This window comes from Chiloscyllium plagiosum, chromosome 12 (genome assembly GCF_004010195.1).
Source record: "Chiloscyllium plagiosum isolate BGI_BamShark_2017 chromosome 12, ASM401019v2, whole genome shotgun sequence".
Classification (NCBI taxonomy): domain Eukaryota; kingdom Metazoa; phylum Chordata; class Chondrichthyes; order Orectolobiformes; family Hemiscylliidae; genus Chiloscyllium; species Chiloscyllium plagiosum.
Genome location: NC_057721.1, coordinates 88,115,489 through 88,131,277, shown reverse-complemented (window position 1 = coordinate 88,131,277; position 15,789 = coordinate 88,115,489). Strand labels below are relative to the sequence as shown.

The 15,789-nt window shown below is 42.6% G+C and overlaps 1 protein-coding gene across 1 annotated transcript in view; it reads left to right on the top strand.

The window, feature by feature from the left end:
* The window catches only part of ttll5 (tubulin tyrosine ligase-like family, member 5), a 320,598-nt gene that overhangs the window by 1,465 nt on the left and 303,344 nt on the right, over positions 1 to 15,789 (top strand). Inside the window, exon 2 of the mRNA XM_043700221.1 lies at positions 10,771 to 10,983. Within this exon, the coding sequence (XP_043556156.1) occupies positions 10,916 to 10,983 (68 nt within the window). The 5' untranslated portion in view covers positions 10,771 to 10,915. The remainder of the gene's footprint in view (positions 1 to 10,770; positions 10,984 to 15,789) is intronic.

Sequence of the window (15,789 nt, the reverse complement as noted above, 5' to 3'; positions counted from 1 at the left end):
GCTACTTTCTCCCCACCCCCACCCTCCTCTAGCTTATCTCTCCATGCTCCAGACTCACTGCCTTTATTCCTGATGAAGGGCTTGTGCCCGAAACGTCGATTTCGAAGCTCCTTGGATACTGCCTGAACTGCTGTGCTCTTCCAGCACCACTAATCCAGAATCCAAACCCAATTTGCCTGACCCAGCTCTGGCATTGGTTAGACTTGCCCTTCAATGCTGGTTCACTCGGCCCATCGTGTCTGTGTTAGTTTCTTTGAAAGTTATCACACAAATCATGATTACATTGAAACGTGGAATATACTTGATGGGCTATGCACACTCGAGAGTGTGGTGTGGGAAAAGCACAGCCGATCAGGCAGCATCCGAGAAGCAGGAGAATCGACGTTTCAATCATAAGCCCTTCAGGAATCAGCCCTATGCACCCTGTAGATGGCCCTCAGATCTTTGTACAGCCTCCCCTCAGCCTTCTTAGGTCGAAGGAAAACAAGTCTCTGTTCGCAGCTGAGCTAGAACTCCGGCCCAGTCAACATCCTGGTCAATCACTTCTACAATCTCTCGAGTGCAATCACATCCTTCCTATGAGTACATGGAACATTCCTTGTTCCAGTCCTGTTCTGGCCTCCATCCACAACTCTTTCTCAGGTATATCAATGACATTATCAGTGCTGCTTCCTTCTCTTGTCTGGAATTGGACAACTTTATAAATTTTGCTTCCAATTTTCACTCTGCTCTCAACTTCACCTGATCCATCTCTGATTCCTGCCTTCCATTCCTTGACATCTCTGTTTCCATTTCTAGGGATAGACTGGTCACCAAATCCATTACAATCTCATCGGCTCCCCTTGAGTAGACATCCTCACATCCCATTTCCTGTAATGGAATTGAATTTGCTTTATTGTCACTTGCCTTGAATGAGTGCTTACGGCACTGTCTTACATATAAGATACTTAAATATTTGGTATAAAAGAATAATAAATAAAAATCTGGCATAATAAAAAGTTTTTAAAATGTACTTGAAATACAGTATACTTCACCATAGTCCATGCCAGCATCTAACCTCCACACTGCACTGGGCCAAGTGTCCAAACCATGCTGGGCTTCAAAACTCGAGGCTTCGCCTCCAGTCTGCAAGGACCTCTCCTCACCGTGCTGGCCTCTGGTCTGGGACTCGCTCCCCCATTCTTCTCTGGCTAAGTTTAAGAGTTTAAAAGTTTGAAAAAGAAATTCCAAAAGAGAAACAGAACAGGTGGACCTCCAGCTGGAGTGTCCTACCCTATTGCCATCTTGCCAGTCCTGTAAAATCTCTCTTTCATTCTCTCAGTTCCTCTATTGGATGTGTTCTGATGCTTTCCTAACCTGCAATCTTCTTCCCGACCTCTTCGCCCCCACCCCAGTCTGACCTATCACCCTCACCTTGACCTCTTTCCACCTATCACATTTCCGACGCCCCTCCCCCAAGTCCCTCCTCCCTACCTTTTATCTTAGCCTGCCGGACAAACTTTCCTCATTCCTGAAGAAGGGCTTATGCCCGAAACGTCGATTCTCCTGTTCCCTGGATGCTGCCTGACCTGCTGCGCTTTTCCAGCAACACATTTTCAGCTGTGTTCTGATGACGCTAGCTTCGACAAGAGGGCCTCTGAAATGTCCACCTTCTTCCTCAATTGAGAATTCATAGTTGATAGAGCCCTCAGCTGGGTCTGACTCAGCTCCCTCACTCAAGCTGTCACCCCCCCCACCCCGTTCTCACCCACAATGTCAATGGGGTCCTCCTTGTCCTCACCAACCATTCCACCAGTATACACATCCAAAGGATCATTCCCTTCCCTCCTTTGTCAACTCTTGTAATGTTCCAGATGCCTTCATTCATCCTCCACTCCCAGCACTGTCCCATGCAATGCAGAATGTGTAACACCTGCCTGTTTACTTCCTCCCTCCTCAATATCCAAGGGTTCAAACACATCTTCCAGGTGAAGCAGGGCTTTACCTATATTTTACTCAGTATAATCTATTGTATTCACTGCTTACAATGTTGTCTTCTCTACATTGGGGAGATGAAGTGCGCACTGGATCACTGCTTTGCAGAACACCTATGTTGCATCCGCAAAAATGACCCTGTTTCTGGTTGCCTACCACTTCAACATGTCACCGTGTTCCCTGGCCAACATCGAAGGAAACACCTTATTTTCTGTCTAGAACTTTCTTGACTCAATATTGAGTCCAATAATTGAAGGGCTTGAGCACCTTCTCCCATGTCCTTACCCCAACCTCCACATTCCAGGCCATATCACATGGGTTGCTACCATAAACAATCCATTATCAGCCACTAACAGTCTTCATTATTTACTATTCATTCTTCCCGGCTGACCTTTACCCATTCCTTTGTCTTCCCAACTGCTTTTCTTTCTGTCTGGGCTCCATCTCTCTACCTATCCTCCTAGATGTTTTTACGGTACGATCCCCTCCTTCCACCCATCTTCAGCATATGTAGCAATCTTTTCCTGGATACAACCAGTTCTGAAGAAAGGTCATGGATCAGAATGTTAATTCTGCTTTCTGTCTACAGAAGCTGCCTGACCTGCTGGGTTTTTTCAGCAATTTCTGAACCTGTGAATATTTTTGTTCAGATCTAGGGATGTCTTATACAACATGTCAGTGGTTTGTTTTAAATTTGATTTAATTTATTATTGTCATGTACCTCGGTACAGTGAAAAGTTGTTTTACATGTAGTACAGGCAGGGTGATAGAACACAGTGAGGAATACAAAATTACGTCTGCAAAGAAAGTGCATAAAAAGCAATGATGTGGAGATGCTGAGTTTGGACTGGGGTGGACAAAATTTAAAAGAAAAATCACACCACCAGGTTATGGTCCAACAGGTTTATTTGGAAGTACTAGCTTTCAGAGCTCTGCTCCTTCATCAAGTAGCTGTGGAGCCGGATCATAAGACACAAAGTTTATAGCAAAGGATTACAGTGTCATGCACGCAACTGATATGATACATTGAACAAATCTAGATTGCTGTCAAGTCTTTCACCTTTTGAATAGGTTGTAGGTTTTGGTTCATTAATATGTAAATCCCAGAACTTCTTTCAAGCCACATTCTCAAGATAACATATGGTTTTATTAAAAAAGGTGATACTCAGCTCAGACAATGCATTAAAGGTGTGAGGTTAAAGTCTCTATATCCCAATCTTGAGTCAGACTGGTTCTATTTCCAAGGCGGATATGCAACAATGCAGAGTGGCCGAGCAGGGTCTGATAGCCAGGTTCGGTACCCATGAGGATGGCCTCAACTGGGACCTTGGGTTCATGTCACACCAGAGGTCACCCCACTACACGATACACTCACACACACATCATGTGGGCATTGGGCACCCACATTGCTATGAGGAAGGAAGTTCCGGGATTTTGAATGGCCATCTCCTATGTTATTGTAACTCTGATGGTTGGTTCCTTAATGGGGTGCTGGAATACCTGTCTTCAAAACTATTCTACAATAATTATAGTCATCCGTTTCCTAGATCTACCAGCAAACACTTTGGATAACCCTGTAAGATATCTGCTGCTTCATCCATTCCATTTGTACGTCAGCACAACAGTTTTCTGATTTGTCTTGTTTGCAGTCACTGAACAAATTTCTGCTTGTATGTATGATGCCCTAAATATATCCAGGGAGAATGCTTGCATGTGAGGGCATGGTGACATTTTAAAAAAGAATCATTATTGTTCTTCCAAAGTCTCTGTCTTGTTTCTTCATCTAATTCTGTTGCACTGTGATCGTTGCATCATATCAACTTTTGAGCTCCTTCTATGGTATTTCAAAGCTCTTCAGTTTTAACTTAATGGTTTGTGGGCTACACTGATGAAGCTAAATTTACTGTACATCGTTCATTGCATGAGGAGGATGACTGGGCTCTGTCTTTGAGGTGGTGCAGTTTTTGAAATGATTGTTTTTATCGCAATGATTTGATTTGATTTATTTATTGCCACTTGTATTTTGCTACAAAATACTGTGAGAAGTGTTTTGTGCTGTCACCACTCTCTGGTGCCATCTTAAATCACAGAAAAATAAACCAAAACGTCAAATTCAAGTTTTGTGTAAAGACTTGGAGCTCGGGTCTGGTTGTCGTGGTTGTGGGTATATTCGCCGAGCTGGGAAGCTGATTTGCGGACGTTTCATCCCCTGTCTCGGTGACATCTTTCGTGCTTTGGAGCCTCCTATGAACCGCTGCTGTACTGCCTCTTCTGGAATTTATTTGGTTCCGTTCCTGCTGCTTCCGGTTACTGGTTCCGGTTGTTCGTTGTAGTGATCGGTATATTGAGTCTAAGTCAATGTGTTGATAGAGTCCATGGATGAGTGCCATGCTTCTAGAAGTTCTCTGGCTGTCCTCTGTTTGGTTTGTTCAATGATCGTTGTGTTGTCCCTGTTGAATTTATAGTCCCTGTCATCTGTGTGTATGGCTACTAGGGACAGCTGGTTGTGATGGTTAGTGGCTAGTTAGTGTTCGTGGATGCTGATTGCTAGTTGTCTGCCTGTTTGCCCTATATAGTATTTCGTGCAGTCTTTGCATGGAATTCTGTAAATTAGTCTTGCACATGATGGGTACAGAGTCTTTTGTCCTTGTGAGTTGTTGTCTGAGTGTGGCTGTTGGTTTATGGGCTGTCATGGAGCGGTTGGAGAAGTCTGGCTGTCAGTTCCAAGACATTTTTATATAAGGTAGCGTGGCTAGTGAATTAGGTCATGGCATGTTTTTGTCGCATTGTTTGTCAACAAGCACATAGACCTAGACCCAATGTACCAGCCACTACAGCGAACAACTGGAAGCAGCAGTGATGGAACCAAATAAATTCCTGAAGAGACAGTACAGCAGTGCTTCACAGGAGGCTCCAAAGCACTGAAAACGTCACCTAGACAGGGGATGAAACGTCTGCAAATCAACTTCCCAGTTATGCGAACACACCCACAACCACGACAAAACATAGAATATATGGGCAGAAAAATTTTAACAAAAAGGACAGTGAGGTTGAACACTTTTTAAGTGCTCTGGGCCTGCTGGCCAGGCATAAGTCCCTTTCATTGCGCTGCTGCCATCGGAACAGAAGACATCACTCCTTGGCACCATCACACCTCTACTGATACCTTTGTAACCATGAGTCCTTGCTGGACCTCACCAGTGCAGATGCCATCGATAGCATCAGGTACCGCAATGGCCCAAACCTAACTCCACCATGGCCTGCTTTGGGCCCACTTCGCTGATACATTTGTGTCTCTTACTGGCCAAGGAGTCTGACCCAGCAACTTGGAAATATGATGATATAATGATAAGTCATGATGGTGTGCGACTTACAGAGGAACTTGCAGGTTTGCTGCTCCCATGCACCTGTTGCCCTTGTTTTTCTGGGTAGTTGAGATCACACGCTTGGAAGGTATGATTGCAGGAAGGTTCATCATTGTTCATTAGAACAGTTTACAGCGAGTTTTGAGAAGATTTGTAGCTCAGGTTGAGGTTCTGGATGTAAGTTTGCTCGCTGAGCTGCAAGGTTCGTTTTCAGATGTTTTGTCACCATACTAGGTAACATCATCAGTGAGCCTCTGGTGAAGCACTGGTGTTAGTAACCCAATTTCTGTTTATGTGTTTAGGTTTCCTCGGATTGATGTCATTTCCTGCCGTGACGTCATTTCCCATGGTTTTGTCATTTCCTGTTTTTTTCTCCGAGAGTGGTAAATGGGATCCAAGTCAATGTGTTTGTTGATATAGTCCTGGTTGGAATGCCATATTTCTAGGAATTCATGTGCATGTCTCTGTTTTGTTTGTCCTAGGATGGATGTGTTATCTCACTCGAAGTGGTGTCCTTATTCATCTGTGTGTAAGGATACTAGAGAGAGTGGGTCATGTCTTTTTGTGTGTGGTTGATGTTTATGTATCCTGGTGGCTAGTTTTTTGCCTGTTTGTCTAATGTAGTGTTTGTTACAGTTCTTGCACAGTATTTTATAAATGACATTAGTTTTGCTTGTTGTCAGTATATAATCTTTTAAGTGCATTAGCTGCTGTTTTAGTGTGTTGGTGGGTTTGTGGGCTACCATGATGCCAAGAGGTCTGAGTAGTCCGGCAATCATTTCCAAGATGTCTTTGATATAGGGGAGGGTGGCTAAGGTTTTGTCTGCTTGTTTGGGTTTGTTGCTGAGAAATCGGTGATCTGTGTTCATTAGATAACTGTTCTTTTGAATGTGATTTTGATAGGTGATTTTCCTCTGCCCTTCGTAGTTTCTCTGTGGTGCAGCGTGTGGTGAATTATTGAAATAATGTTCTAATGTAGCTTCGTTTGTGAGTGTTGGGATAATTGGTTCTGTTGTTCGATATTTGGTGTGTATGTGTTGTTTTCCTGGAGACACTGGTTTGAAGTTGGCCATTGGCTGTCCGCTCTACTGTGACATCTAGGAATGGCAGTTTGTTGTTGTTATCCTCCTCTTTAGTGAATTTTATGCCAGTAAGGGAATTATTGATGGTCTTGAAGGTTTCCTCTAATTTGTTTCATTTAGTGATGACAAAGGTGTCATCCACGTAGCGGACTCAAAGTTTCATTTCGATGGTTGGCAGAGCTGTTTTGTTCGAGTCTCTGCATTACTGCCTCTGCTAAGAACCCTGACATCGAAGATCCCATGGGTGTTCCGTTGGTTTGTCTGTAGGTTTTGTTGTAGGTTTTGTGAAGTGGGTGGTAGGGCATAGGTCCACTAGCTTGACGATGTTGTCCTTGCTGATGAAGTTGATGGTGTTTGATGTATGTGTCTTTGGGTCTTCTAATAGTGTAGTCAGTGTTTCCTTGGCCAGGTTGATGTTGTTGGGTGTGAACAGGGCTGTTATGTCAAAGGAGACCATTATTTCATCCTGTTCTATCCTGATGTCTCTGGTGTTCAGGAATTCTTGAGTGGAGTGGATGGAGTCTTCTACTAAGTGTGTTAGTCTTTGGTGTAGCTCCTTGGCCAGTCTGTAAGTTGGTGTTCCAGGCAGTGAGACTATAGGTCTGAGGGGAGGCTCCTGGTTTGTGAATTTTGGGTAATCCATAGAGGTGTGATTTGTTGGATCCAACACATCCACCAACATCAACCTGGCCAAGGAAACACTGACTACACTATTAGAAGACCCAAAGACACAGACCTTCCATACCTGTTATTAGCCCAGTGAACCTTCTTTGTTTCTGTTTACAATATCAGAATATAATTTTAGGTAAGGGGCCAAAATATTCAACGCTAGCTGTGGATAATAAGTAGTAGAAGAAGGTAAAGACAGCTAGAGCCAAGGGTTTTAACAAATGAAGATTTGCCTGATTAGTCTGTAGACTAGTGACCAGTTACTGATGACAAAGGTCTTCTGTGTGCCAACAACTGCATGACTTGTTCTCAGGTAGCTGAACAGCTTTGGGCTGAGAACATAATATTGAGAAGACATCAGATCTCCACAGCCCAGGGCCTGTCTCTGATTTCAACACAGTAAAAGCCTCTTTAAGCCTGATGAAAACCAGTTTGCCTTGCCTTCTGCAGCTGGTTTATAGCAGTGACTTACAAGTGACCTGGAAACTTAGTGCCTTCTGCAAACTAGTAGAAGCACCTGGGGAAGAAGACCAAGAGGCAACATTCTGATTAGCACAAGGATCCTGTCAACGATCATGTGAATAGGGGCCACCGTGCTGCTTTCCCAGTTTTCGCCTCTGTCCGTAATACCCATGTTTTTATTTCCTAAGTGTGTGTGTTTAAGTAAATTAGCGTTTTAACTAGTAGAGTTATGTGCTGATGGCACATAATTGTTTACCTGTATCCAGAGCCTATTTATTTGTAATAAATTGTAATTCTTGTTAGTACAGAAACCTGGCCCGTGCTTTCTTCGAAACTGGGTCTGAAAATCAGGTAAATTGAGGAATTTACATTTTAAAATGTTTAACTTTGTGACATCTCCAGGAATAATGGGGCTTGATTTCCAGTTTGCTACTCCGGTGAATTGTGACATGTTTTATTGTTTTCTCTGTTGTGAAAACAGAAGCAATATATTCATTTATTTTACTTGCAATTTCCTTATTACTTGCTACTAAATTACAATTCTTACCTTCTGGAGGATCAGCACTCTTCTGGTTAAATGGAGAAACTGTTACCCATTTTACATTCAGAGCTAGCGTCCTCTCGTACTTTTTTTTTTCTATCTTGAGTAACCTTTTATTCATTATCTACTGTTCTTTAAGTGCTGATCAGTCATCTGACCTGCCAGTCATCTTTGCACATGCGTATAGTCTTTGCTTAAGTTTGATGCTTCCCCTAAATTCTTTAGTTAGCCATGGATGGTGGGTCCTCCGTTTAGAATTTTTCTTTGTTGTAAATATATGCTTATTCTGAGTACTTTGAAATATCCACTTAAATACCTGTCACTGTGACTCTGTTGATCTGTTCTCTTGCTTAGTATGTCAGATCAGCTTTTTGCTGACGTAGTTGCCCTTATTTAGGTTGCAATCACATTGAATATAAAAGTCAGCGTATTGTGCTGCTATCTAGGCAAGTCTTTACACTGAGGTCGTTAATTAATACCGTTACTTTGCACAATACAAAGTCCAATATAACTCTGATCATTTCCAAAACATGCTGCTTCAAGGAATTATCTTGAACTATCTGTAAACGCCTCATTCAGATTACTACTGCCAATCTGATTTTCCCAGCTTGTAGGTCGTCTAAAATCAACCTTCATTATTGCTGATGTTTTAACACAGACACTTGATATTTATTCTTGTATGCTTTGTCTCACATTGTGGTTATTGTTAGAGCACCTGTAGACCCTTCTCAATAGTGGCTCTTCAAACAACTATTTCTTATTTCCATCAACACCAATTCCAAATCTTGATTTCCTGAGCAAAGTATACTTTTAACTATTGCACAAATGCCATCCTTGATTAATGTGTAATAGAACATATAACATAAAAAATTACAACGCAATACAGTCCCTTCAGCCCTTGATGTTGTGCCGACCTGTGAAACCAATCCGAAGCCCATCTAACCTGCACTATTCCATTGTCATCCATATGCCTATCCAATGACCATTTAAATGCCCTGAAAGTTGGTGAGTCTACTACTACTGTTGTATGCAGGGCGTTCCATGCTCCTACTACTCTCTGAGTAAAGAAACTACCTCTGACATCTGTCCTATATCTATCACCCCTCAATTTAAAGCTATGTCCCCTCATGCTAGCCATCACCATCCAAGGAAAAAGGCTCTCACTGTCCAACCCATATAGTTCTCTAATCATCTTGTATGTCTCACTGTTAACATGCAATGCATATTGCCAAAGGCGCAGCAATCTCTTCACTCTGTTCCCGCAGTATCCTTGAGTATAATGAATCTGACCAGGGGGAATTATATATCGTCATGTGTTTCAACATTTCCATCGCATCCACCTTCTCCATATCAATCTGTTCGAGCATATCAACCTGTTTCACGTAGTCCTCACAAAGGACAACTTTTCTCTCACAAGTGAAGACCTCTCAACCTTCTTCTTTCAAACGAAAACAGTCTCAAGTCCCTCAGGCTTTCCTTGTAAGATCTTCTCTCCATACCAGGCAACATCCTGGTAAGTTCTCCCTGTACCCTTTTCAATTATTCCACATCCTTTCTATAATGTGGTGATCAGAACAATATGCAATATTCAATTGCAGCCGCATCAGAGTTTTGTACAGCTGCAGCATGACCTCTTGACTCCGAAACTCAGTCCCTCTACCAATAAAAGCTAACTCAACATAAGCTTCCTTAACAACACCATCAACCTGGTTGGCAACTTTTAGGGATCTATGGACATGAACACAGAGATCCCTCTGCTCATCTACACTACCAAGAATCTTATCATTAGCCCAGTACTTTGTATTCCTGTCTTTGGTTCATATTTTTCTTGAATACCATGTACAGCATATGTAAAGCACTTTCATATGTCCAGTGGTTCTGAAATGCACTACAGGATTGTAAGCCTTTTCCTTTTAATCTTTGGTACTTTACCAGGATAGTTGCCACGGTAAGGCTCGTTATTTGGCACAGTAATGTAAATTGATCATGTGCAGCTTTGGTATTGTCCTTGCATGAGAATTCAAATGGCAGTCTATAATTCCTAGTTTTTCTGTCCTCCTTATTCGTGAACTGTGCAATATAAAAACATTGTGATATAGTAATTATTAATAAAGATTTTAAGTGAAGCTATGTACCATTGTACGTATGGTGCTGCCGTAAATGGTGACTTGTAATCTTTTCACTGTATTCATTTGAGTACATGTGACAATAAAGCTAATTCAATGCAATTCAAAATTGTAACTAAATGGAGATGGTAAAAGAGGTCCTCACTAAATAATAATCCATTTTCCCTTGTAAAATCATTAAATCATTGAATGGTTATAACACAAAGGGAGCCCATTTGGCCTATTGTCAGATGTCTGTAAAAGCAGTTCATCTGGTACCACTCTCTTTGTTACCCCATAATCCTACTTGTTTTTTTGAATAGATAATTATCCAGAAAGATTGGTTTTGCAGCATTTTAATTCATCCAAAAAGACATTCATAAATGTTGGAACTTTGCAATCAAACACTGAAAATGTCCAAAATAAGTCAGCATCTGGTAGAAAATTCAGATTAATTCAGTGAAGACAGCAAAACTAGTAGAATTAGGCAGGAGAGGTAATTATTACTTAGGACATGGCTATACATGCTTCTTAAAATGTCATTACCTAGTATTCTTTGTTTTGTTTCACAGTGAAGATGGTTGAATGGATTACCCTGTGAGGAGTGGTCTGAAGTGGAGCAGGATGGATTTGTTCGGTCTACCAAGAAGGTGACACCTTTAGTGGTCCAAGTGCATCACGTGAAGCTGTTTAGTCTTGAGTTGGAGCTGGAGCTGAATGGGAATGCCTGCCGTTAGTCATGTGCCAGAAAATTCTTCCACAGCATCCGATGAGGAGGACCATGAGTAAGTGAGCTTCATATCAGAAGCATTTAAATTCCATCATGTCCTCCCTCTTCTTTGTGTAACTTCCTTCTACTATACATCCTTTTCCTTCCACTAAATTTTTTTCCTCTGACTCTGACCTCATCCATCTCCGTATTGTGCCATCATTTCCACTTCTCTGGAATTAGAGTTAAACTCTTCCAAAGTTCATGCAGTTTCAATTCTAATTTTGAGAAATCACCCTCTGCACTATCATAGCTTTCCAGTTTCTCCCATCTTCTTGTGTGTGTGCCACTTCCTGTCAATGCTGAAAAATGCAAATAAATGAACTTCTGTAACCTTCCTGTTGACATATCTTGTTGAAGTTAGTGTGAGGCATCAAGAGTGTGACTCACTGTAACAATACACCATGCTGAATGTCATGAAGCTCAGTTGACTGGTTTGTGATACAGAGTGATGTCAACAGTGTGGGTCCAATTCCTGCATTGGCTGAGGTTACCACAAAAGATTCTGCTCTTCAACCTCTCCCTCACCAGAGGCATGGTGACCCTCAGGTTTTGTTTTCTTCACTTGTGGGGATGTGGGTGTCACTGACTGGGCCTGCATTTATTGTCCGTCCACAGTAGCCCTTGAGAAGGTGAAGGTGAGCTGCCTCCTTGAACCGCTGCAGTCCACTTGGTGTAGGTTGAATCACATCTGCCCTTAGCGATGGAATTCCAGGGCAGTTTGAAATCTGAAATTTTTAACCAAGTGACAGTGAAGGAATGCCAATATATTTCCAAGTCAGGATGATGGGGAGCTTGGAGGGGAACTTGCAGGTGCTGGTGGTGTTCCCATCAACTTTCTGCCCTTGTCCTTCTCAATGGAAGTGGTCGTGGGTTTGGATGGTGCTGTCTGAGGATCTTTGCTGACTTTCTGCTGTGTATCTTGTGGATAGTACAGACTGCTGCTACTGAGCATCATTGTTGGAGGGAGTGGATCTTTGTAGGTCTGGTGTCAATCAAGCGGGCTGCTTTATCCTGAATGATGTCAAGCTTCTTAAGTGGTGTTGAAGCTGTACCATCCAGGTGAGTGGGGAGTATTCCATCACGCTCCTGGCTTGTGCCTTATGAATGGTGGCCAGGCTTTGAGGAGTCAGGAGGTGAGTTACTTGCCACAGTATTGCTAAACTCTCAGCTGCTCTTGTCACTGTTTATGTGGTGTGTCCTGTTGAGTTTCTGATTAATGATAACACCAAGGATGTGAATAGTGGCGGATTCAGTGATGATAACACCACTGAGGTCAAGGGTCAGTGGTACGATGATTCTTATTGGAGACGGTTATTGCCCAGCATTTGTGTGGTGCAATATCACTTGCCAGTTGTCAACCGAAGCCTGGATATTGTCCAGATCCTTGGGCATTTGACACTGAAGCAGTCCATGTTCAGAGGAGTTGCGAGCGGTGCTGAACATTGTGAAATCATCAGTGAACATCCCTACTTCTGATGAAGGGAAAGTCATTGATGAAGCAGCTGAAGATAGTTGGGCTGAGGACACTACCCTGAGGAACTCCTGCAAAAATGTCCCAGAGTGGGAATGACTGACTTCCAACAAGTACAACCATCTTCCTATGTATCAGATCTGACTCCACTCAACAGAAAATTTGCCCCCAACACTCATTGTTTCTAGGTTTTTGCTAGAACTCCTTGGTGTCACATGCAGTTGAATGTGTCCTTGATGTCAATAGCTGTCACTTTCACCGCATCTCTAGAATTCACTCTTCTAGAACATAGAACTGTACAGCATAGGAACGGGCCCCTCTCCCACAAATCTTGTGCGAAATGTGATGCCAAATGAAACTAATCCCTTCTGCCTGGCCTTGGTCCTTATCCGTCCCTTCCTTGTGTAGTCATGTGCTTATCTCATTATAACTCATACTGTCTAAGCCAGGCAGCATCCTGGTAAACCTCTTCTGCCCCCTCTCCAAAGCTGCCTCATCCTTCTTGATTAGATTAGATTCCCTGCAGTATGGAAACAGGCCATTTAGCCCAACAGGTCCACACAGACTCTGCGAAGAGTAATCCACCCAGACCCATTTCCCTACATTGACCCCTGACTAATACACCTAACACTGTGGGAGGAAACTGGAGCACATGGAGGAAACACATGAAGACACAGGGAGAATGTGCCAACTCCACACAGGCAGTCGCCCGAGGTGGGATTGGACCTGGGTCTTTGGTGCTGTGAGGCAGCAGTGTTAACCACTGAGCTACAGTGCTGCCAGTAATGTGGCAACCAGAATTGAACACATTATTGTAAGTGTGGGCTAACCAAAGTCTTATAAAGCTGCAACATAATATCCTGATTCTTGTACTTTATTCCCCAACCAATAAAGACAAGTACAGAGGAACCTCGATTATCTGGCATTTGATTATCCGAATTTTGGATTATCTGGCAAGATCGCAAGGTCCCGATGCTCGGCTAAACTATGTTATCAAACATTTGATTATCCGGAATTCAGTTAACTGAATGAAATACTGTCCGCCCATGACCTTCAGATAATTGAGGTTCCTCTGCATGCCATATGCCTTTCTTACCACCCTATCTACTTGTGTCGCCACTTTCAGAGAGCTATGGACTTGAACCCCAAGATCCTTCTGAACATCAATGCTGTTCAGAGTCCTGTCATTTAACTGTATTGTTTTCCTTAACATTTGATATCCCAAATGCGGCACCTCACACTTATCCGGATTAAACTCCATTTGCCATTTCTCTGCCCATATCTGCAACTGATCTATATCCTTTGACAGCCTCCTACACTATCCACAACTCTACTGACCTTTGTATCATCTGCAAACTTACAAACTCACCTACTTACATTTTGTCCATGTTTGAACCAGGGTGTAAATGAGGTCAGGAGGAACTCAAACTGGGCATTACTGAACAGGTTACTGCTGAGCAGGTGCTGCTTGATAGCGCTGTTGATGACACCTTCCAGTTTACTGATGATCGAGAGTGGATTGATGGGATGTAATTGGTCGGTTTGGATGTATCCACCTTTTTGTGTACAGGACATATCTTGGCAATTTTCCACTTTGTTGGTAAATGCCAGTATTGTAACTTGAGCTTGGCTGAGGGAATAGCAAGTTATGGAGCACAAGTCTTCAGTACAACATTGCCAAAATGTTGTCAGTGCCAATAGCCTTTGCAGTTTCCAGAACCTCCAACCATTTCTTGACGTCAGGTATAGTGAATCAAATTGGCTGAAGCCTGGTATCTGATGCTGGGCACCACTGAAAAACCATCACCAGTTGTCTCCAGTGAGAGAGCAGCACTATGATGGTATTATCTCTACCTTCTACTGATACACCATTAATGCAACTCTGCTATGGTATACATTTTAACATCTTGTTCAGCATTACACATTTTAGAGTCTCCCCAGTGAGAATTGCAGAGATGCTTGGGGTTCAGTTGGGTGTAATTTCTGAATAATATCTGTTTGAACTTTGAAAAACAACATCTGATTCTCTGAAGAGTTTACAACTTCATGGTGACATATACTATAGATGCTGTTACGATTCCCTAAGCCCCACTACTTCGTGAGTTGTACCAAAAATGTCAATATCAAAAAGATTCCTGATGAAGGACTTATCCCCGAAATATCTGTGTGGATCTGACAAGGGAGTCGCGGAGGGAGTGGTCTCTACGGAACCCTAAGCCCCACTACTTCGTGAGTTGTACCAAAAATGTCAATATCAAAAAGATTCCTGATGAAGGACTTATCCCCGAAATATCAATTCTCTTGCCCCTCGGATGCTGCCTGACCAGCTGTGCTTTTCCAGCACCACTCTCTCGACCAAAAATATCAATGTTTGAATTGTGACAAAAGTGATCAATTTGTTTCTCTTCATCACTATTGTCTAAGACAAAAAAGACTTTCACCAGATTTTGTTTTGAATTTACTGAATAAAATAACTTATCTATTGGAAACAAACCTATGCTTTAAGGATGTGCATAAATTGATTATTAACAAAATTACTATAGTGGATTAAACTATAACCTAAACGTGCGCACATTCATATAAAAGCAAGATGAGATGACACAAGTCTGCAGGAGAATCAAGAGTAGAAAAATGGGGTAAAGCCCTGTTGATCAAGAGTACAAATAAAAAGGGAGAACAAGGTGACTTTCTCAGTTTGTTTGGTTTCTTGTTGATGAAATTGCATTAGTGTTGACTGAAAATGAATGGAAGAACCTCAGCTTAGGTTTTGGTCAATTAGACATATATCTGAGGGTTGAGTTAGTAGTCAGCAACCTTCCGCGTTAGACCCCTTCCAAATCCATGTCTTTCTATCCAACGGTTAAGGCCAAGAGAACAAAGAAAATTTACAGCCCAGGAACAGGCCCTTTGGCCCTCCAAGCCTGAGCCGATCCAAATGCACTGTCTAAACCTGTCGCCCAATTCCTAAGCATCTGTATCCCCCTGCTCCCCACCTACTCTTGCATCTGTCCAGATGCACCTTAAATGAATCTACCGTGCCTGACTCTACCACCTCTGCTGGCAACACATTCCAGACACCCACCACCCTCAGTCTGAAGTACTTGCAACGTGTATCCCCCTTAAACCTTCCACCTCACACCTTGAAAGCATGACCTCTCGTTATTGAATTCTTCACCCTGGGAAAAAGCTTGTCTCTATCCACCCTGTCTATACCCTTCATGATTTTATAAACCTCAATCAGATCCCCCCTCAATCTCCTTTTATCTAGTACAAACAAACCTAGCTTCCGCAACCTCTCTTCATAGCTAGCACCTTCCATACCAGGCAACATCCTCGTAAACCTTCTCT